Below are 23,983 nucleotides of genomic sequence, written 5' to 3' on the forward strand. Positions count from 1 at the left end.
GTAATCTTCCATTGAAAACTCCTTAGTTAAAAAAGAGTTAAGGAGCAAATCTATGTACTTTGATTCTCCATGGCTATCTTTAGATGACAAGAATTTTGGTTTTCCAACCCTTCTGAATTTCTTTTAAAGCTTGTCCAACATTAATTTTGGCTGCTCTTACCACTTCAGCTCTATTTTGGCAACAGGGTGTTCTAAGGATGAGCATATTTACAGAAGCTCAAGAAAACTGCCAGCAAAATAAGCCTTTATGGCCAATTAGCTGAGCATAGAAAGTGAGGTATCTATGCCAACCAGTCTTATCCATTCTCCATGAACTGGAAAACTTATCCTTTCTCATCTCCATAAAAAGTTAATAACTTGCTCTCTATATCTGTGCTCATTATGGTGGCAAGCATCCACTGCCTTCCAAACTCTTAATGCTGGCATGGCAGCAGTTTTGTTTATTTAATAGCCTAACCTACTGGAAACACAGGAAGTGAGAAGAGAGGATGTGAATCCCTTTGAATGAGAGCACAGATTACCCATCAAAGCAAAAAAAAATAAATTAAAAAATTGTGTGGTTTCAGAATTGATTTTTCACCCCTCACCAAAACTCAGATGGATTCATTCACAAGGGCAAGGCCTTCACTGATGACTATGTTCGATCACAAGGGGGCTCCCTTGTGACAGATCCAGAGCCGAAGTTTAATCTGCAATAATAAATTTCTAAATAACTCAACGTTGAGCAGATTGTTTGAATGTATGACTGCAGCTGCAAAGCTTATCAACTGGCCCAATAGAAACTCAAGAGGGAACAAAGGAGAACCTGACAGCTTATTATAAATAACTTGAAAGGGAAGAATTAAAATTGGGATGGTGTCCAGAAAACTTCTGGGACTTCATGCTATTATGTCTCTGTAAAGTGTTCAGGCTATCTTCCTTCTCTCCTCCCCCAAGAAGTTTGGGAATATATTATAGCTCCTTGTAAAGATAAAGTGCTATAACTCACTTTTATATTATTTGAGATTCTTGCATCTGCCAGCTTTCCTCTAAGGAGTCTACAGAGAATAGTAAAAATTATGATAGATTTCTGTCATCTAGAGACTAGAAACATCTGTCACCTCCTTTAATTGTTCACAAGTGCAATATGTTGGTGCCACTACTAACTACTAAATGGATGGTATTTACTAACTAGTGGCACCAACATACTGGACCACAGTTTTAGAAGAAGCTGTTGATAAATGCAAATACATTCTGAAGATGGTTGGGAATATTCCTAAATCTGTTTTTCTCCAACTGCACTTAAATGTGATTTAAGAATTAATGCTACACATTCCCTCTGTATATAAAGTGTGATAAGTTTATCACAGTTTCTCTGTAATATATAACAAAGGTAATGAATGTCTCAATTCTGCCCTGTCCTTAAAACGTCTTCACACAGAGATAGAGATCAATGCAATCTTTTTTCTTCCAGATTGCCAAACATTGTACTGAACCTCAATCCCTTTGTAATCCCAAACATATATTAAACATACATTAATTCCAATTAGCCAGATGTGATGCAGAGTAAGATTTTATTAAGTAAAAGAAAGGAAAATTGTGGAGAAGCCATAACAAAAAAAGAAATCATTTGAAGGCAACTATATCTAGTCATTAGTGTTTGTTACCACTATGATTCACAGATGATTCCTTGAAAATAGCTTGCTTTATTTATTGCAAAATGTGAGTCAGACTACCTACGCTAAAGATGGGGAAGCCATGTTGTAGAGATTACTGAAGTACAGCTTCCAGTAGACCCAGCAGTATCTGAAAGAGCACACTGGCCATTCCCTCTTCTAGGTTATTCCAGAAATTGGACGGCCACCGCTTTTCTGTCATCTTATTGATCATTCAAAGGCATCTTCCATTTTAGTTGAATGTTCTCAGACAAGTTTGCTGTAGCACCCTTCTCCAACACAGTCCTCACATGGAAAGGTTTCTGGGATTATGTGAAGCTCGGATGTTATTATTAATTTTTCACTTGAATCCCCAAAGCCGGCATATGTAGCCTGTAATGGAATCATATTCTTTAAAGCCCTGCTTCAGAACGGGGTCCAAAGAATGCTGGGCCAAACAGTTCCTTATTCTTCAATTTACATTGCTCATGAAGATGGTGGGGGATGCATTAAGTGGCATAGCTGGGCAGCTATATTAACATGCAGTCCATCTATTTTTGAACTAGTAGAGAAGGATACTGCAATATAATACTGTATGCCCTTCTGGTTAGCAAGTAGTACTGCCCTTATAGATTTAACACAGCATAAATTAAGCAAATTGTTTTTTCCACTGAGTATTATCTTCCAGGTAATTTTATTTATTTATTTATTTATATCCAGACTTTATTTATCCAAATAACTCAAGGCGGTGAACATATCCAACGCATCCTCCTCCTCCTATTTACCCCACAACAGCAATTCTGTGAGATGAGTTGGACTGAGAGTGAATGACTGGCCCAAAGTCACCCAATTGGCTTTCATGGCTAAGGTGGGACTAGAACTCACAGTCTCCTGCTTTCTAGCCTGGTGTCCTAACCACTAGACCAAACTGGCTCTCACTTTAGTGTGATTCTAAGAATTACTAATTCTAAAGAATTATTAGCGTAATTCCACACTCTAAGGTGGGTTGCCTCTAGGACAGGAAGTCATTTTTGATAGATAGATCTATATTCTGGTATTGAGGATGCTGATGTATGAACTCAGCAGGGATCACCTGGTAAGAAAGGAAAAAATTCTCCTGATTCCATAGATGACCCAGTAGGTTTGTATTTGTAGTAAAATGGCTGACAAACATGGAGGGGGACTGCACTTTCAAACAGAAGAGATGAAAACTACTGTTTCTCTTTCTCTCTAGCTTCACTGTGCATCTCTGCCTTACTGCATCACAGCACTGCAACATCTGCAACAGGTTGATCCTTGAGGAGGGGCCAGTTTGAAAGAACCAATAGGAGCTAAGTAGGTCCCAGCCCCTGACCCTGTCATCAACCACACTATCACTGAAACATCCTAGATTACATCAATGGCAAAAAATGTGTCAGGAGCAGTGGGAAAGAGTTAATTTAAAATGGAAGCATCTAAAGACAATGGAAAATACAGCTGCTTTTATAAGAAAAAATATCAAGTGGGGGCAGAAGACAAACTCCATGTCATTGCATAGGGCTATCAGATAACCACTTGTCTCCCCCCCCCTGAAAATGTGGCCCTCCCCTTTTCACATTAGTTCTAGCCCTCATTTCCCCTTGTTTATTCCTCCTTTGAAACAACAAAGACAGAGGCAGATGCAGAAGCATTTGCAGAATAGGACACTTGCATCAGAATGCTGAAATAATTTCTGCAGTAGACTTTCTGCCCCCTAAGTACAGACAACTCCAAAATGGATGGATTGTCCATATCATCATTTGCCCCCTCTGCCCCTGCAAACCTCAAGTCCACCCCTCCCCTCCCCTTTCAAACATTAGAATACCCAGGATCTTAATTAAAACATGCTCCTTTTGCAAGTGTGAAACAATTCTTGCGCACAGGGGCAGGGATGTGGCCTACTTTAAAAACTTTTGGTGCCCCCCCCCACTCAAGCCCAGCTTTATAAAAGCCGATTATTCAGGTAAGAAGTCTTGAATATCCAGAAGTGGAGGAAGCCCAGTCTTTAACTTTGACTGCCCCTCCCCCATCAAAACATTATCTACAAAACTCAATATTTACCTCAATGAAGAATCCTGTCCATCCTTTGTCTGGGTTTTTCATTTCTTTCTTATAAACATTTGTGCTCTTTCCAAGAACGAAAAAGACAAGAAATAGCTGATTACTGTTTAGAAAGTTGAAATCATCCATGAGGAAATAAGCTATCAAACCACTGGTGTATCTGAATAAGTATTATTTACAAAGACTGATAATGGCTTTTTTTGAGTTTTTGCTAGTTTTGGCCAGATTGAGCCCGAATGTGCAGTCTGGGGAGCTGACCCATATATTGAGAAAGGAAGGCAAAGCAGATAAAAACAAATGTTTTGCTGCATTGAAAATGGCCAGATAGGAGAATCAAGGAGCTGGCCCAAGGTGAGATCTGGATAACCACTCTATCTGATGAGTTACTATGTGCTAAAGCTTCTTCAGATATGACAGATGAAGGAGCTGCTGAGGTAGACACTCTATGGTGAGATATGTTGGGAACTGTAGTGTAACAGCAATATTTAAACATCCATAAGTTTCCCATCAATGGTTTATATACCTAGGGGGTGCTTGCTATTAATTGGATGGCTTTATTTTTCTCCACCAAAGCTGAATGAATGAATGAATGAATGAATGAATGAATGAATGTCTACTCACCACTTTCTTCACCTTAGCACGATTCCATTTAATAGGATTCCTTTTAGCTTCTTGTCCAGATAACACGTGCATCCGGAAATCTCTCCTACAGATGTTAAAAGTAGAGGAGAAAATTGTACACTCCAGTATTTTTTCTTCCTCCTTTTTGGAATTGGTTTATTTCTCATTTTAATTCTATGTCTTCTTTTGGTTTATATCATTTTTTTTAAAAAATATGTCATTTGGTTTTGCAAAATTAACTCTCAAAAACAGACAGAAAATGAATATATATATATATAAATGTATAGGGCCCCAATACCTTGTTTCATCGTTAGTGTTAGCATAGTAAGCATAGATCAATGAAGGCTCCTGGTCTGTGGAAAAGTAAATAGCTCCTCCAGTATTTTTCTAGAAAAAGAGGAAGGAACAGTGAGAAAGAAATGAAGGCAGGTGTCCTTCTGAGTGTTGTTTTCCTTTTCCCTAAATGGAAACAAAAACACTGTTGGTATGTAAATCAAATCTTGGATGCCCATGTCATTAATGCTGCCTTCTCCAATTTGCTGCTGTTCTGATGTATTGGAAGTCAATCCTCATCACCCTCTATTATGACTGGATGAAGTCAAGATATGATGGACCATCAGTTAAACTGCTTTCTACACACCTGATCTATGGAACAAGCAAACTTCAGTAACTTGAAGCTGGATTTGATATTTGGAAAGGGTAAGAATGATGGCTGCAAAACATGCACTAAGAGACAAGCACATCAGTGCATGGGTGGGTTTGTGATTCTTCTTTTTAAAGGATGGGGACTTTCTGTTACGTCTGTTTAAGGTTTACATTCCTATTCATCTGATGCCTTCTGTTCTGAGAGAATTTTATGGTTACTGGACCACAGAGAGCTCTGTGCAAAATCAGCAGTGGAAGCAACATTGGAGCATCAGGAAAGAGACAGGCAAGCGAATCCTTTTTGCCTTAGCTATCTCACCTGCAGTGAGATCATTGGTAAGCTGGTATCTGGGTGGACAGGACTGAATCTATGGACCCTGATCCTTACCCCAACAATTGGTATTGCATGTGGTCCTCAGGGCTGTAATCCTCCTGCTCCAGCTCTCCTTCTCCCACCAACCCCAGTTCTCCCACCCACCCTTATCACCCCAGTTCTCAAAGAATGGAAAGTACATTTTCCCACTCAGAATTGGATAGGGAGTACAGTCTATATGGGGTGGCTGGGACTAATGTTTGCTCAAAATAAAGAAATAGCTAATTTAAACACTTACTTAAAAATAATGAATAACGTAACAAAGGTTTCCCAACAAGTGTCCACCAGGGGTATTAGTGACTGAAACCCTTAGAATTCTCAACCATTCCATCTGGAGGGTTCCAGGTTGGTGCTCTCATTGGCCATAATATTGGATATACTACTAAGGTAATAAGGGGTGTTCTAAATTGATTGTTGAAAACGCCTTTTTGTGGGAACCTAAACTCTTATTTTAGCATAGCAGAGCAATTATTTTTGGCTGTTGTGAATAATATGTCTCTCACCACAGTCCTGTTCCAATGGACCTGGGGATGCTGTTGATTCTGCATGGTGATAAGGTAAAAAGTGGTGATTGGAATTCTGATACTCTCTCCATAGAAAGCTAAGGCATGGTTCATATTTGGGATGATCCTATAAATGATCAGGGTGAGAACGGTGTGAAATGTATGCATTGCTTGAATAGTAAGAGTTCGCTTTGAAACAACTTTGCACAGTTGCCTATTTAATTTTGCATTGGCACACAAAGTAAACAAATCCTTAAGTCTGCTATGGTGTTAAAATAAGCTGCAGCACTGGGTTATTTTTCTGCTCCCAAACAAAATGCCATTCCTCCTTTACCCTGACCAAGGAGGCTATTTAGTGATCCTTGGATATTATATAGGATTGATGCTACTCATGTATCGGCAAAATCCAATAAATCCACAAACTATATCAGAGAATTCGAATTCAAGATATAATCTGAGGCAATTTCCAAATAAGGCAAGCTTGTCATTATTATAAGGCATTTAGGAACAGTAAGTCTGATTCTTCTCCTCCACTGCCTCTCATTAAGCTCTAGATTAACTAATTATCTCATCCATTGAGTTTATTGTCCGAAGGAGGGATTGGACTTTGCCCAGCACAATTTTTTTTTCATTTTAAATCGAAACTGACCATCTAACCTATGCTACCAGTATAGTTGTTGCAAGAGTTGAATTGTAATTGTAATACAATCCCTTGGATGCACTGTTTTTGTACAATTTATTTGCAACTCATTAATTCAAACTCTCGCTGAGCACTGATTATTTCTCAACTCCCCTCCACTCTTCTAAAAATGCAACCCTCTATATATATTTATATGTAGGTCTTTGGTTATTTGGGTTTTCTCCTGCGTAAAATTGGAAGTGTCTTGGCGATGTTTCGACGAAGTCACATTCGTCATCTTCAGGCTGGTGTCTTCAGCCTGAAGATGACGAATGTGACTTCGTTGAAACATCGCCAAGACACTTCCAATTTTACGCGGGAGAAAACTCAAATAACCAAAGACCTACATATATGTATGTATGTATGTATGTATGTATGTATGTATACACACACACACACACATATAACAGAGAACATTCTACTATGGCTCAACTCACCGGAGATATTTCTTTCCTGTTAGCTGATTAAAATAATAATAAGAATTGTCAGGCTGGCCCATTTCATCTCCTGATGCCACAATTAGATACTTTGCTTTGTTGACATAATGCTCATTATATTCTGGGAACAGGAAAAAAAGGGGGGGGAAAGGAAGGTGTGGGTCTCAGCCTTGCCTCAAGTTGAGCACAGAGCAAAATAGGATAGGGGTAATTGTTTGGAGGAAAGAGAATAGAACTGCTTTTGATATTTAATTTGTCCCCTCACCCACACCTTAACTATATGTCAGCCCTTCAAGGCAGACGTGGACACCAACGTAGAGGGTCAAAGTAACAGAATCTTGAAACTCTGATTGCATCTTCCCCTCCCTGCCTTTATCCTGAAGAGAATTAGGGAGGGTCTGGTCTGAGACATTTTCTCAAACAATTTCTTCTTTGGGCTGAGATTTCTCTTATCCGACCATTCCATTGGCTATAGCTCTCCCACCTGTTCCTCAAGGTTATTCTCACAGCCCATCATTGTATGCCTCAGTTTCTTTCACATACTCTGCATCTCCCTAAATCCATTTGTCTCCTGCTAAACATCACAGTCCTATAATCTAGTCCTTCATTAATTCAACCCATTCATTTCACCTTCGGTGGTGCTTACTTACTCAAAGGGTCGATATTCGAAGCAATAAGTTCAAAACGGGGATGATCGATCTGTTGAGTAATATTGATGTAGTAGAAAGGTGCCAGTGCGAAACTCCAGCCACAATATGATCTGTACTGGTGATGTAAATTCTGCAGAAGGTTATAGCTGTGACCTTTTGATGCAATGAAGGGAAGCTTGACAAAAAGCTAAATTGTTGGCATTAGATTTTTAAGTAACTGACTCCCCAGTCACATGGGTAGACCAATTCTGCAAGTACTGAACATTGTTTGGCTCCTGAGGTCCTGTCAGTAATCCTGGGTTCAAACCATATTGTAGCATAAATGTCAGCTTTTCCCAACCTTGTGCCCTCCATTTCTGAGAACTTCAACTCTCTGAAATTTTCAGGGGGGGCAGGGGATTTGCTATGAACTAGATGGGGTACACAAAAGGAGGTCTTGTAACATAGAGCCTTAGAAAGAGATAGCTTCTTCGAGGGACATTTTAGTTAGGACTTTTGGAATGCATCTATTTTTTTTTGTGACGCATCAGATAACATGTCTGCTTTGAAGCAAATGCTTATTTTCAATTTTTTTTTAATTTCGAGTGAAGTAACAGAGATGATAATTTCACTGAACTTTTCTAGGGACAAAGGAGAGACTTCCAATTATTTTTAGGACAGTCTAACTGTACTCCTCCTTTAAAAAAAAACCCAAATGGAAAAACTTTAAATTTTTGTTTTCTTTCTGGCAGTCATTTTGTATTTTCTATAAATCCTTCACCTTACCGTTACACTAGGACAGTGGTGGTGAACCTATGGCACGGGTGCCAGAGGTGGCACTCAGAGCCCTCTCTGTGGGCACGCGCGCCGTCGCCCCAGTCCTAGGCCTTCAGCTGGGTTTTATAAAACCTTTTTGTTTTAGGCCTTTGCCGCTGTATGCAAAAAAAAAAAAAAAGGTTCAATCAGTCAATTTCAACTTCTCGCGGGGAAAAAAAAAGATCTTGCAAAGTTGGAATTGATTGATTGAACTTTTTAGTCCCACCCAGTCTGCTGTTACCACCGCAGCCACGCCCACCCAATGGGCCACACCTACCCAATGGGCCACACCCACCCGGCACTCGACGATGCATAAGTGGGTTTGGGGTTGCAGTTTGGGCACTCGGTCTCTAAAAAGTTTGCCATCACTGCACTAGGATGTTGGGAGGAGGTTGGTGGTAGTTGCTACAGAAACTATTGGCAAAATCTGCAAAGTAGCCTTCTTTTGGGGAACACCCCCTGAGAACTTTATGTACTTATATTTAATCATCTCAAACCTTGAAACAAAATGCCCCTTCCAGTTTATGCAATAATTTGTAAGCCTACATGTTCAAGTGCAGAAGTTTAGATTCATTATCTCAGCTCAATCTGAACTGAGTGGAGAAGTGACATGCAAATAGGAAAGTGCTGGTATTGATCTGACAGTAGCTTTGACAGAACAGAACGTTTTTCCCCATTAAAATGAGAGCCAGCAATGGCAGCTTGGTCGTAGGTAATAAAACCTGATGTTGAAAAGGTCACGAAAGGGTGAACGATACGACCACTCCTAGTAACACTCCAGTTCAGGTCTTTTTAGATTTTGTCCGACAAGTGGGGAGAAGGTGGCATTGGGTTAAAAGTAAAGGTAATCGACTTCAGTGGGTTAATTACAGACTCTGGTAGTCCGAAACCAATGCATAAGATTCGCGTTTAACTTTATAATTATGGAACTCCTTCAAAAAGATAAGAAGCTCCTTTAGAAAAATCTGGAGAAACAGGAGATTTCTTCTGTTCCAAGCCAATCCAGTATACACAAAGTACAGGTGTATAGGTACTGCATCTGAAAACTCTCACCTCAACCAAATTCAGGACGTCCATAACGACTGAGACAAATGACACCACGCGCTTGTCAATGGCTGCAGTCAGCCAAGCAATCCATCCACGCTAAGAGGGGGAAAATAGAAAGATGGAGAAGAGCTGCTGGAAATAAACTCAGGAATTTTTCTGAGATGGGTAGCCTTTTAAACACTTTAATGAAGAAAGACAGTGATGAGGAGTACTTTTTTGATGTTTACAACTGCATGACCTACAACGCATCACACCACCACTCTATCACATTAAAGATTAATTGTAGATCTATATACATTTCTCTCATAACATACTTGCAGAGGGTTTTTTTTTTGCTTTTTGTTTGCTTTTATACTATTATACAGCTGTCTTGGTAGTAACTTTAAAATTTGTGCTGGCAGCCACCAGAGAATGAAGAAGGATTTCACTCAGGACTCAGCTGTGTCTCCTTTGATTTTTTCCCATCTTTGAGCAATAGCAATAGCAATAGCAATAGCTTATAGATTTATATACTGTCCCATAATAGCTTATAGATTTATATACTGTTATATACAACACTCTCTGGGTGGTTTACAAATGTCAGCCTATTGCCCCCAACAATCTGGGTCCTCATTTTACTGACCTTGGAAGGATGGAAGGCTGAGTCAACCTTGAGAGTTGTGGCAGTGCAGTGGTTAGAATGCAGTATCGCAGGCTAACTCACTGCTCACTTCAGGACAGTGGTGGGATTCAAATATGTGAACAACCGGTTCTCTGTGTGGATGCTGCTTCCGGAAGTCCGTTCTGGGCCTGGGCAACAAAAAATTAGCTACCGGTTCTGCCGAAATTGTGCGAACTGGCTGACTCCCACCACTGCTCTAGGAGTTCGAATCTTACCGGCTCAAGGTTGACTTAGCCTTCCAAGGTCGGTAAAATATGACCCAGATTGTTGGGGACAATATGCTATCTCTGTGAACTGCTTAGACAGGGCTGTAAAGCACTGCGAAGTGGTATATAAGTCTAAATGCTATTGCTATTGAGCCCATCAGGATCGAACACCAGGCTGTGGGCAGAGTCAGGTTGCAATGCTGCATTGTAACCACTGCGCCACTAGGGCTCAGCACTATGTAAACCAGGGGTGTTAAACTGCCGGCCCACGGGCCGGTTTCATCATATCGAAGCTGCGCCCACCCCATTGCCGGCAATGGCAAAAAAGCTCTGATACGTTGCACGACGTCACGTGACGTTGCGAGTTTGACATGTCTGATGTAGACTCTTGGATGCCAGACAAATTTACAGGGATTATCACACGTGGGCTGCAAAAGTCCAGGCAACCACTAGATATAACTAGCAGGTATAGAAAACTCTGTTGCCATTTGGAGCTCATCAGAATTTTTGCAGCCAAGTTATGTTAGCTCTACCAAGGAAGAAATAGAAGCAGAGAAGACAAAGGGGGTGGGGGAATAAAAGGGAGGGATCCACCAGAGAGTGAATGGAGAGCACACCTTAAAAAAAAATTCAATGTAGAAATGGATTTTTTTAAATAATAATAATAAAAAAAAATTTAAAAAAATTCTAACTGTCCAGCCATCTTACTTAGGCCTTGGCCCTCTCAGATACCTTGGATGAGCCTACTAGCATAAATTCGGTGATTTGTACGTCTTCACAAGTCTGTTTCAGCAAGAAATCTGTAACTGTGTCCATGGCTCGCACAGTGGCCTGCACAGGAAGAGAGCAGGATTATAGCTTCTGCAAAGAGACAGACTTCAATGCAGATTTGACATGGTACATTCAAAGCATCAACAAAATTATGGTTTAAACATATATGTTTAATAGGCTCCCGTGAAAAACCAATATCTCTCTGCTGAAAGGGGGGGAAACAGAACAAGCAGTGCTCAACATGTGAGACAGCAGAACAATTATTGTATATTTTATTCATTTCCCATAACCTGAAAAGTTAGCCATCGCATCATCTATGTCATTAAATGTTTTGTGGCAATGCTAAGCTAATCTTAAAGCAACCACAAGATTTTATTTAGGTGCGTCTCTTTAAAACTCCTGTCATTCTTTTCTAAATGTGGTACGTACAATTTATTTGCTAATGATTTTTTAAAATGAAATCTTCCTAGGAAGAGAACAACAGTATTTTAGAAACCTTTTTATTGTTCACACCTGTGAACAGTTTGGTCTGAGAATGCCTTTCTTTCGTCTTTCTTTTCACTAACAACTAAGCATTGCTGATGTTAAATAGAAAGGAGTTTTCTACAGCTCACAGGGTAATCACCATGTGGTCTAAATAGCAACGTCCCCCCCAACCTTTCTGGCTTGGCGGACCAGAGGGGATGGTCCTATGTGAGTGCACATCTTAATTTGCACCAGTGCCTGCTGCCCACACAAATGGAGCTTCATGCGTGAGTGCCCACAGCTCACACAAGTGGAACCGTACATACCGGCACGCACTCACTCACCACTTGTGTGGCCTGATGTCATATATAGTACTATAATAATAACTATAACAACAACGTTGGAAGCGACCTTGGAGGTCATCTAGTCCAACCCCCTGCAGTCCGTCCTTTGGGATACGGTAAAGTCTGTTTACCGACAGGTCAGAGAAGAATTTTTTAAGGTCACAACCTCGTAAGTATCCAAGACCTTCATCCAACAAGGTGACTAATTAACAAGATTAACAGTCCTTTAAAGAAAAATAAAGATTCAACCTATAGAAAAAGTATTCAAAGGTAGGTAACGAAGAACAGGACGGAACAGATGCTTTGGAGAATAGCTCGACTCCCTCTTCTTTGTGGCAACCCCTGAGATATTGGAACACTGCTATCATTTCACCCCTAGTCCTTCTCTTCATTAAACTAGACATGCCCAATTCCAGCAACCGTTCCTTATATGTTTTAGCCTCCAGTCCCCTAATCATCTTTGTTGCTCTTCTCTGTACTCTTTCTAGAGTCTCAACATCTTTTTTACATTGTGGTGGCCTGGTTCCTGATGGGCCGCGGCCCGGTAGTGGATCGTGGACCGGGCGTCAGGGACTCTGGTCTACAGACACAGACATTAGAAGGGCGTATAGCTACACAAGTCATCAATCCTCTAGAAAGTTTCCACTGGGTTCAACAGCCACACTGTATAGTAAATATGGGAAATCTGCAGCCCTCTATATCAGCAGTCCCAACCCTTTTTGAAACCAGAGACAGGTTTCATGGAAAACAATTTTTCCACGGACCAGATAGGTGGGTGGGATAGTTTCACGTGCTTCCCCAAGCCCCCACATGTGCAGATGAAGCTTCGCTCACTTGCATGGCTGGGTTCCTAATAGGGCACAGAGCAGTACTGGTCCATGGCCTGGAGGTTGGGGATTCCTGGTCTATATGTTGCAGATTACCAGTCTGACATTTTTATTCATGCGGGTTGGGGTTGATAGGGATTTGAGTTCAATAATCTCTGGAGGATCCCAAGCTCTACAACCCTATAGTAAAGAATGTGAATTTCAGGATTACCTTGACCATTGGGAATTGGATGATCCAGTCCAGTGAACTGGTTGGATCATTAATAAATCTCCACAAAACATATGCAAACACACTATTTTCTGTTATATTCTTCATCCCAAAAGGATGTTTCTAGAAATAATAAGAAAAATAGTCATTTCTTGTTTAACAAAATAATGGCAGATATACTACTTGCTCTAAGGAAGAATGCATTTTGTCCACTTCCCAGCATCTGTTGTAAATTGCTCAGCACTCAGCCTAACCTCTTTGCTTTTCAAGAGACTTTTAGCCAATAATTTACAATCATACTTGTATTTTTATCTTCAACTGCAGTCTAGTAAAAATTATGTATGATTTCATGTTTGTAACTGCAGTGTATTGCTCTTGTAAAAGTTATGTAAGTACAAGTAGTCCTCACTTAGCAACTGCAATTGGGACTGACATCTCCATTGCTAAGCAACATGGTTACATTGCATGACTGCAATAGACTTTCCATTCAGCAAGCCTTCACATCATTACAACTTGCAATTATACGGCTTTATAGCTTCTCCATTGATTTTGCTTATTGGAAGCTAATTGTGAAATGTACAAATAGTGATTAAGTATCTACAGGATGTTGTAAATGCCCACCAGTTGCAAAACACTCAAATGTCACCACAGGGATATTGCCAGGATCAAAATTTCAAGAACTTTTTCTGGATCTGTTCCTGCTGCTATGGAAACTCCATGCAAGATGAAGAATATGATAGAACTATTATTTTCAAGTTTTGAAAGGCTGCTTAGTCCATATACAATAAAGTAGCACAAGAAAATTGGTAGGACTCCAAAGTTGCAGACCAATATATAGCATTTACTCAAGAGCCATATGTGCATGTATATGTTTATCCATTTAAGTTACCATTGGGGTTTTTTGTGTGTGTTTGTGCATGTGTGTGTGTGTGTAGTACACATTATTTCCAAATTTACATAGATTAAGTATTGGAGTACATGTACACGATATACGAATGAGTGATTTCATTTTGTTAAAAAAATATCTCTAAGGGGCTATACTGTGTTTTTTAAAATCCACTCAGTTCATGCCTCTTGAAATGCTGGCTGTTGATTCTGTTTTCTGGTTCTGTTTGAATGTCACTACCTGCACTCCTCTGCAGTGCTGCAGGCCATAAAGTCTATTGCAGACTTTTTCCATCAGGAGCTTCTTTGGGATCCAAAATTATTGCCCTGCGTCACTCTCTCTCCTTTGAAAGCCAGAAGGGAACTTCGAAGCAGGTAAAACCCACAAGTACTTACGTAGAAAGTGAGAGGCTGGAAGGGGATTTGCATCAGAAGAACTGCAAGCCTGCCAAGACAAACCAGTCAGTCCAAATCTGTTCTGAAGAACAAAAACATCGCCCCACTTTGGCAGAACCTGCTCTGTCATAAGCAAACTCAAACAAAATAGTTTGACACCAACAGCATCAGGCAGATGCCGTTTTAAAATTAGTCAGCCTGTGGGCTGGACCCAGCTTTCAACCCCTTTTTATGACCCCATGAATCCCCCAGCTGTCACAGGGCTGAAAATAATAATAATAATAATAATAATAATAATAATAATAATAATAATAATAATAATAATAATAATAATAATAATAATAATAATAATACTGTCAGTGGCTAGCTGTTATGTCAAGACTATTCCATTATTCTAAAGAGAAAGGAACAATTGAAAGGGCCCAAGGTTTTCATTTCAACAAAATGAAAATCAAACCACAGGTACATAAACATCCATTCATCATCCCACCCACTCATCAGAAAAACAATAAATCTGAGTTCTGCCATCCTGGGAGCATTTTGTCACCACTTTTGTCTCTCCACCCTCACCTCCCCCCCAATCCATATATGTCAGGCAAAGATCTGACCTGCAATTGTAACGAATAGGAATTGATTATGTTGCATTGAATGAACAACTCATTTAGTAGCTAATTTATATTTATCAACTGTAGCAAAACTCTGATTTTTTAGAGGTGGCTGAAAAGCAGAGAACGGTGGGTATGTTTGCTGTTTAGTAGCTAAGTGTCCTGTAATGCAATCAGCTTGCTCTAAAATTCATGGCCCTCGCTCATGTACTCTAGGGCCATGTTTAGCTATGTGACATTGAGAATAATTCTGCTTTTCAGATGATTAACATTAGGCTTATTCCACTAGATCCAACTCTAATATAGTATTGCAATATAAGAAAATAATGGATTAGTCTGGATTTGAATTTTGCTGGAGTTAAAAAACAGTCTCCATTTAAAAAACTCTTAATGACACGTAAGTGCAGCCTTGGAGAAGATATTCGAATAATTATTAAACTATTTTTAGCAAATACACTCATAATTTATAGATTTCTTTTTTAATCATAACCCCCATAATTTTCTGACCCTGTCTTATACAGGTAGTCCTCAACTTACAATCATTTGTTTAGTGACCGTTCGAAGTTACAGCGGATCTGAAAAAAGTGACGTATGACTGTTTTTCACACTTAGGACCATTGCAGCAGCTCCATAGTCACGTGATCAAAATTTGGATGCTTGGCAACTGGTTCATATTTATGACGGTTGCCATGTCCCGGGATCATGTGATCAGTTTTTGTGACCTTCTGACAAGCAAAGTCAATGGGGAAGCCAGATTCACTTTACAACCATATTACTAACTTAACAATTGCAGTGATTCACTTAACAACTTTGGCAAAGGTTGTAAAATGTGGCAAACTCACTTAATTATTATCTTGCTTAGCAACAGAAATTTTGGGCTCAGTTGTGATCATAAATTGAGGACTACCTGTATTCAATACTTCAAGAACCAAAATAAACAAAGTTGGAGATAGTGAATGTCTTGTCTTGTCCCCTAACAAGGTTTTGTTAGTTATTTGTGCTTTCTGAGAAGTATAAATCAGCTTTACCTATTTAATAAAGTTCATATGTTCCTGAAATTTAAACAACAACAAAAATCCAAATCATCAAAGGGCTTTTTCTGCATCTAAGAATATTAATATAGCTTGAAACTTATAAATTAAGGTCATTTGTGGGTATCGAGTTGTTAATTTTAGAAGATCCACTAGAGGGAGTAGAAGCAGTAATGGGAAAAATCAAAGGAATTTCATATATTAGCAGATTTAAGATTAATAAAGAGAAGACAAAAATATTAACAAAGACATGAAACCATAAGATTAATTAGAACTGATGGACAAAATGTGACTTAAGAGTGATAAAAAAGTAAAATATTTGAGTATTAATGTGACAAATATGAACTGTATGCTATTTCAAAATAATAATGTTAAGACAAGGACAGAAATTAAGAATGACATATTAAGATTGGAGAAATTAAAACTGTCATTGTTGGGGACAATTTGTGTAATAAAATGATTTCCCCCCCAAAATGATATTTTTGTTTCAGACAATGTATGTGTTTTGACATCAGATATACTATTTAAACAATGACAACAATATATATCTGAATTTATATGGCAAGAGAAAAATATTAGGATTAAATATAACTTGTTTAATAAGAGAAAAGACATTATCTATATTTTTATTGTGACTGGAAGCATCTTTTTAATTTTTTTGTGAAAAAATGAAAAAAAATGAAAAGAACGAAGTCGCAATTTATGGTTTTTATGATTAGACAGGATAGATTATAGAAAGAAGAGCAATATGATGTGACTTTAGAGAAAGAGAGATGTATGTATGTATGTACAGTACTGTATTTTCTCTGTATATAAAAATTCCCTTGTCATGCTTAGGCATGGTCTATGTCTTCCTAAATCTCGGGTCCTCTACAGAGGCCTGAGAGTCTGAGGATTATCTCAGCTGTTCCTTGCACTGCACTCTTCTGGACAGGGAGCTCTGATGGGATCTGTTGGAGCTACTCCCCCAGCTTAGGAATCAACTGGTCCTATGATCACTGGGACAACTTTGGCTTTTACATTCCACATCATCCCCAGTTCCTCCTTCAGGCCCTGGTATTTTTCCAGTTTCTCATATTCTCTATATCTTATTTACATATACATATACATATTAACATATTAACAAGAAAAAAGTCAAGGAAACTGTAGGTCCACTAAAGAGAGAAGACGGCAAGGAAATAACAGGCAACAGGGAGAAAGCAGAGCTGCTTAATTCATACTTTGCATCAGTCTTCACACAAAAAGAAACTATAGCACAACATATCAAAAAAAACCACTGCAAAAGACAAATTAGAAACAAAAATTAAAATAAGCAAGAAAATGGTAAGAGAACACCTATCCGCCCTTGATGAATATAAATCACCCGGGCTGACAGATTACATCCCAGAGTTCTGAAGGAGCTGGCAGATGTTATCTCAGAACCATTGCACCACATCTTTAAATATCCTGAAGCACCGGGGAAGTACCTGAGGATTGGAAAAGGGCTGATATGGTCCCCATCTTCAAGAAAGGGAAAAAAACAGACCCAGAAAACTACAGACCAATCAGTTTAACATCAATACCTGGGAAGATCCTAGAAAAGATAATCAAAAAACAGATCTGCGAACAACTAGAAGCAAACAAAGTTATAACTAGTAGCCAGCACGGGTTTGTTAAAAACAGATCATGCCAAACCAATCTTATTTCATTCTTCGACAAAGTGACTAAACTAATAGACCAGTGAAATACTCTGGACGTAGTATACTTAGACTTCAGTAAGGCATTTGATAAAGTAGACCACAACCTATTCCTTGGTAAGCTAGAAAAAGGTAGAATAGACAACATCACCACCAGATGGATCTATAGCTGGCTGGCAAACCATACTCAACAAGTAGTCCTCAATGGCATTGCATCCACATGGATAGAAGTAAACAGTGGGGTACCGCAAGGTTTCATCTTAGGCCCAGTACTCTTTAATATCTTCATCAATGACTTAGATGAGGGAATTGAAGGGGAACTCATCAAATTTGCAGATGACACCAAACTGGCAGGAGTAGCCAGCACCCCAGAAGACAAGCTCAGGATCCAAAAAGATCTTGACAAACTTGAACAATGGCCCCTATCCAACAAAATGAGTTTCAACGTGGAGTAAAGCCAAGTTTTACATTTAGACAGGAAAAATCAAACGCACAAGTACACATTGGGCAAGACCTGGCTTAAAAACAGTAACTGGGAGAGGGACCTTGGAGTCCGAGTGGATGATCACTTAACCATGAACCAGCAGTGTGCAGCAGCAGCCAAAAAAGCTAATACAATTCTGGGTTGTATAAACAGAGGCATAGAATCAAGATTACGCAAAATATTAGTACCGCTTTATAAAACCCTAGTAAGATCACACCTGGAATATTGCAGCCAATTTTGGTCACACAAGCACAACCTGGCTCCCCAAGGAACAACAAGACATTTGGTTTAATGCAACTAGTTAGAAAGTGTCTTCTGTGACATTGTGAGTCAATGTGATATGAAATTAAATAATGACTTGAGATGTCAAAGTTCAAATCTAACTCAGTTGTGAAGGTCACTAGCCAATTTGCTCCACAGAATAGTTGCAAGAGTAACATAGGATAAGTCTTTCTGTGGGCACTTTGAGGTACCTACTCTGTTCTCTTTTCCTGGCTTCCCCCTCCCCAAATTATTTCCATTGTAGTGATTTATAGCATCTTCATACACTGATATAACAACAATGAAGAGATGTTTTATATTTTCAGAGCAATACATAATGCTACTATAAATCATGATTATGCAAATAGCTGAAATCCTCATTCAGTCTTCCTCCCTCTAATTGCTTTGCTTATTGTTCTGATAAAGTTTGCAGTTATTGCTGTTCCACTTCTACCTCTGCCAGCTCTCCAAAGATCTTTTCCTCCCTCAAAAGATTAATGGTCTTTCTCCTTTGCTGCCCTTAATATCTCAAATTATCTTCTGGAGCCTTTGTGCTGAGCCATCTATCTTAATTCCTTTTTAATATGGTCTTTTGGAGAGTCACAGGAGAATCTACAAAAAGACTTATGATGGACCAATAGGTTGATCAGATGAAATAAAGGAATAGGGTCTTGGAGAAAATGCTGTGATCAAAACTTCTGAAAGAGTGTGTTCAAGAAGTCCAAGTAAGTACCAATAACAATAGTAATTCTTAATCTAGGAAGATAGAGGTACATCCCTGTTTAATCCTACTTCTATTCCACTTTCCTCCCCTAAATTGTTTATTATTAGGTTTTAAATACTAATCTTATATGAAATAAAGAAAATGTAAAAATAACTAGAGATACAGTAGATGTACAGTTGATACAAATTCAGTTGTTGCTTTCTACAACACATCTTCCTGTCTTCAGGTTCCTAATTTCTGCAGGATTGATGATAGCAACAGCACTTAGACTTATATACTGCTTCACAGTGCTACATAGCCCTCTCTAAGTGGTTTACAGAATCCTCCTATTGCCCCCAACAATCTGGGTCCTCATTTTACCGACCTCAGAGGGGTGAAAGTCTGAGTCAACCTTGAGCTGGTCAGGATTGAACTGCTGGCAGTCAGCAGAATTAGCCTGCAATACAGCATTCTAACCACTGTGCCACCATGGCTCCTGGTACCTATGGAAACCATTGAGAACTTTCCCGAAGAAGTTGTTGAACTCCTGTCATTACCCCTCCTTAAGGAAAAGTTTACATACGATCCAGTTGTGACTGCTAGAGTTCTAATCTGATCAGCAGAGTATTCAGCAGGTTCTTCTGAATCGTCATTTCTTCCACTAGCAAGCAAAAGGAAACATGACTTCTTCATCTGTGCATTCTTATATACTTTGGGCACAGCAATGGTCACCATATGCCACCAGATTGTTTTATCCACTTCAGAATCTGGGGATGAAAAGACAGATATACTGTAGTAAAGATAAGACTCCCAAGCCCCACACCAATGCAACCAGACACAAAGTCCAGCAACGATACATTATCACAGAGGTCCCCAACCTTTTGGACACCAGGGACTGGTTCCACAGAGAAAGGTTTTTCCAAGGACCCAAGAGTGTGTGGTTTTGTGCGCTGCCTGCATCCCACAGATGGGGCTTTGCTTTGTGGGAAGTCAGCCCCCCAGAGAAGGAAATATTAAAAGGGCAGAAAATTATATTTCCTCAAAAGATCTTAAAGAGGCAGAAAAGCATGCCCGGTTTTTCTTAATAGCCCCAAGTCTCCCTCTCCCAAGCAGAAACCAGCTCTGTAGAAATGCAGATTAATAATCCATTCAGGAAGGTTGTAGCCCTCCAGCTAGAAGCTTAAGAAGACAAAGAGACCTAAAATCTACATACCACACCCAAACTCTAGGACAGGACATAATAGGATTAACCCACAGATGCCGAAGGGGCACACTCAGACTCAGGTCAAAGTACATGACACAGGAAATACAAAGCCTCAAACAGGAACAGGAAACAACTCCAAACAAAAGCCCAAGAAGGTATAAAACCCACTCCCTACATGTGCTCTCTCTTCTTCCAGAGCCATCTTTCTGTCTGGCTCTCCTCTTCAATAAACTACAACCTTCTTCCTAAAGCAGTCGCCATGTTGTTTATTCCCAAGCTTGGACTGAACCCTGATGAAGACTTTTCCTTCAACAGCTTGTTTGTGCAGACCGATTGCTGGCATGCCGTGGCCTGGTACCAGTCCACGGACCGGGGGGTTGGGGACCCCTGCATTATCACACCATAAAGGGATCATCCACCTCTGTGGGGCAAAAGGGCCTGTTAAGTTGGTCTGCCCCAGGCAACTGATGGACCTTGCTGAGTTCCAGAGACAGCGTAGCACAAGACCTATCAGGCAGTTTGGCTGAGTTATTGGCTATAGCCTCTAATAGACATGTGACTAAGGCCTTGGACCAGATTGCTTCTTATGTGGCCTCTGTGTGCCAATCCCAGGATACTCCTTCGATTTCCAAAGAGCTCGACGAGATGAAATGCCAGAAGTGACACCTGCTTTGGTCTCAGGCCTGGAGTTAATGTATTATTGTATGGGGGGGGCTGTTTTCTTTGATTTGTGTTTCTTTCAAGATTATTTTAGTTCAAGCTGTGTGGTTTCATGCTTTATCTGTTTTTATAATTTTGTACAGTGCCCAGAGTGTACAATGGCCTATAACATTCTTGTGTGCTCCCACATAAGGCAAATATGTAGATTGGGCCTACTGAATCCAGGAACTATTTCTGCTGCTCTCCATTGTTATTTCATTTTACTATTTATGCTATCACATTGCATTTGTATATGGATTTCATTTATTTTAGTTGATTATCCCCCTGAAAACCATAAGCTATAGAGTGATTAATATATTTTTAGAAATGAAGTCAAATAAATCTGAGTGAAGAAAGAGAGAGCTACTCCAGATCCTTCTTTCAGGATTCACCCAGACAACTGCACTAATATACATTCCTCCCATGCTTGGATAGGCAGAAAGATGTGCCCCATGGCATTATCCCATGCCCCTGCCAGTTACAGGTAGTCCTCAATTTACAACCATTTGTCTAGTGCAGGGGTAGAGAACCTTGGCTCTTTTATGACTTGTGGACTTCAACTCCCAGAATTCCTGAGTCAGCATGGCTGGTTCAGGAATTCTAGGTATTGAAGTCCACAAGTCATAAAAGAGCCAAGGTTCCCTACCCCTGGTACTAGTGACTGCTCAAAGTTACAATGGCACTGAAAGAAATGATTTACGACCATTTTTCACAGTTGGGACCATTGCAGCATCCCCAAGGTCACATGATCAAAATTTGGATGGTTGGCAATTGGTTCATATTTATGACAGTTGCAGTGTCCCGGATTCATGTGATCATCTTCTGCGACCTTCTGACAAGTAAAGTCAATGGGGGAGCCAGATTCATTTAACAAACATGTTACTAACTTAACAGTTGCTGTGATTCACTTAACAACAGTGGCAAGAATGATTGTAAAATGGGCAAAACTCAACAACTGTCTTGCTTAGCAATGGAAATTTTGGGCTCAATTGTGGTCATACGTCAAGGACTGCCTGTACTCAACCATATGACAGAGGTCTGCTATAAGAAGGAAAAGAATAATCTGAGGGTAAAGAAACTGGGTGACAAGGGCTCAAAATTTGCAGGGTGTAGGAAACAGGCCCTAAAGATGAATAGATAAGTTAATTAGATCACAGAGTGAGATAGGTGGCTTCAGGGAAAACCAATGGAAGCCTGAAAGGTAATCAGGATAAGGTAATGAATGGAAGAAACTGAGAATTTATACAAAATATAAAAGTGTCAGATTGTGGGGGACTCAATATTAGCAGGTTTGATTCAAAGGGACCAAGCCTGCAAGAAATGGCCAGGAAAAAGATAAGTATCTGGATGACTTAGGTCAGGGGTAGGCAACCTTGGCTCTTTTATGATTCATGGACTTCAACTCCCAGAATTCCTGAGCCAGCCATGCTGGCTCAGGAATTTCTGCTAGAAAGGCTTGAAGTGTTTCTTTTGAGTTGACAATTTGCATTAACTCAACACTTCCCCAAGATATGGGATGACTGGTTGGAGACCAGGGAGTTGAAATCCACGAGTCATAAAAGAGCCAAGGTTGCCTACCCCTGACTTAAGTAATCAAAGGAGATACAAAAGAAAACACAGATTTACAATGAGGGAGAAAGTTTACTTAAGAATAAGAGAGGAAAGAGTCAAAAATTTAAAGGAAGAGAACGGTTACTCGTGAGTCAGCTTAAGAAGACAAGAGGGAAATAAGGAACAAATCGTCCCATTTAGGGGAGCAACAAAAGATTACTTGTGAGGAAAGAGTAATAGAACATGCCAGGTTTTTCTCTCCACCTTGCCATGTGCCCAGCTGATATGCCTGCTCACAGCTAAGTTCAGGAAGGTGGATCAGCCCTTCCTATGAAGAGGGCATCCCCCCATGTGTCTGGTGGGAAGAGGACTGGACCCAGAAGAGTGAGAGGTGTCCAGTTTGTGATGGCTGGTGGAGACAATCAAGACTGGCAGAGTCTATGAACAGCCCAATCTGCATTTGGATCAGCAAGGATTCTAGCTGATTCAAGAGAGCACAAGCCATCAGAAATGAGGTTGATTTGTGAGGCCGCTGTGACTGAACAACCTTACTAAGGGAAAGGCTGGAAGTGCTTGAAAGAACACGTGTTCTCTGTCTGAAAATGCATTGCCCTGGCCTATGAGGAAGCAGTGGCATGGGTGAGAGAGACACTGAGCAAATGCCAGATAAGAAGATTCATGGAGCTTTATAGTTACAGTTGCATAAAAATTATCCTTTGAGTTATGTAAATCTGGTTGTAAATTTGTACAGTTATACTTCACCTGGGTAGTGAAATAAAAGATTAAAAATAGGACTTTTTGAATTATGGAATAGGGAGCGGGAGTGAAATGGCCCCCCAAACCCCCTTCTGCTAGAAAGGCTTGAAGTGTTTCTTTTGAGTTGACAATTTGCATTAACTCAACACTTCCCCAAGATATGGGATGACTTGTTGGAGACCAGTCTATAAATAAAATTCACTGCATTTCTTCAAAAAGTGCTATAACTCAGTCATGCTTTGTTCCAATAACTGGAAACAAATCAAAGGAATATGAGTCTTTTGATGCTCAGCAGTGGAGCATCAAGTTACCATAACTTTTGGAAAGCTGGTGGGTGGTTCCAGCTGCATGTTTCCCGGGGCTTCCAATGACAATAGTATTGCATGGCTATTCTGTCTTTCACTTCTAGACAGATTTAAGTAAGTATAGCAAAAATCTATGTTCAAACTACAGGTGGATTATAATAGAAAACAGGATTGGGAGGCAACTATTTCCCATCATGTTTTATGAAGAAGAAGTACATTTTTATTATCTTGTCAGAAAACATCTCCTGCCTTTTTAATTCTTCTTTTCCCAGAGAAGGATTGCATTTCCTCTCCACCAAGAGGAACAATCAAGTAAGTCCCAACTCACCACTTCCAGAGGGCTACTTACCATCCAACCACTTCACTGAGGTCATATTGAGGGAATAGACAGTGGAGTCATGGTGCTCCTCTTTAGACACAAGGGTATAGCTATAATGAAGGTCAGGAAGGTTGACGTAATCCTCCAAAGCTTTCTGATCCAT

The 23,983-nt window shown here is 39.9% G+C and overlaps 1 protein-coding gene across 1 annotated transcript; it reads right to left on the bottom strand.

The window, feature by feature from the left end:
- Window positions 1–1,901: 1,901 nt before the first annotated feature.
- On the bottom strand, window positions 1,902–23,983 carry LOC107290049 (autocrine proliferation repressor protein A-like). The gene is made up of 13 exons (XM_029284669.1): window positions 23,851–23,983; window positions 19,570–19,753; window positions 16,883–16,949; window positions 12,949–13,068; window positions 11,063–11,161; window positions 9,470–9,559; window positions 7,622–7,751; window positions 6,972–7,092; window positions 5,856–5,982; window positions 4,633–4,721; window positions 4,335–4,419; window positions 3,714–3,779; window positions 1,902–2,027 (listed from the first exon to the last, which is right to left on the bottom strand). Exons 1-13 carry the CDS (start codon window positions 23,981–23,983, stop codon window positions 1,902–1,904), a joined length of 1,437 nt encoding a protein of 478 aa, XP_029140502.1.

This window comes from Protobothrops mucrosquamatus, unplaced genomic scaffold (assembly GCF_001527695.2).
Source record: "Protobothrops mucrosquamatus isolate PMUCROS unplaced genomic scaffold, P.Mucros_1.0 scaffold814, whole genome shotgun sequence".
Lineage (NCBI taxonomy): Eukaryota > Metazoa > Chordata > Lepidosauria > Squamata > Viperidae > Protobothrops > Protobothrops mucrosquamatus.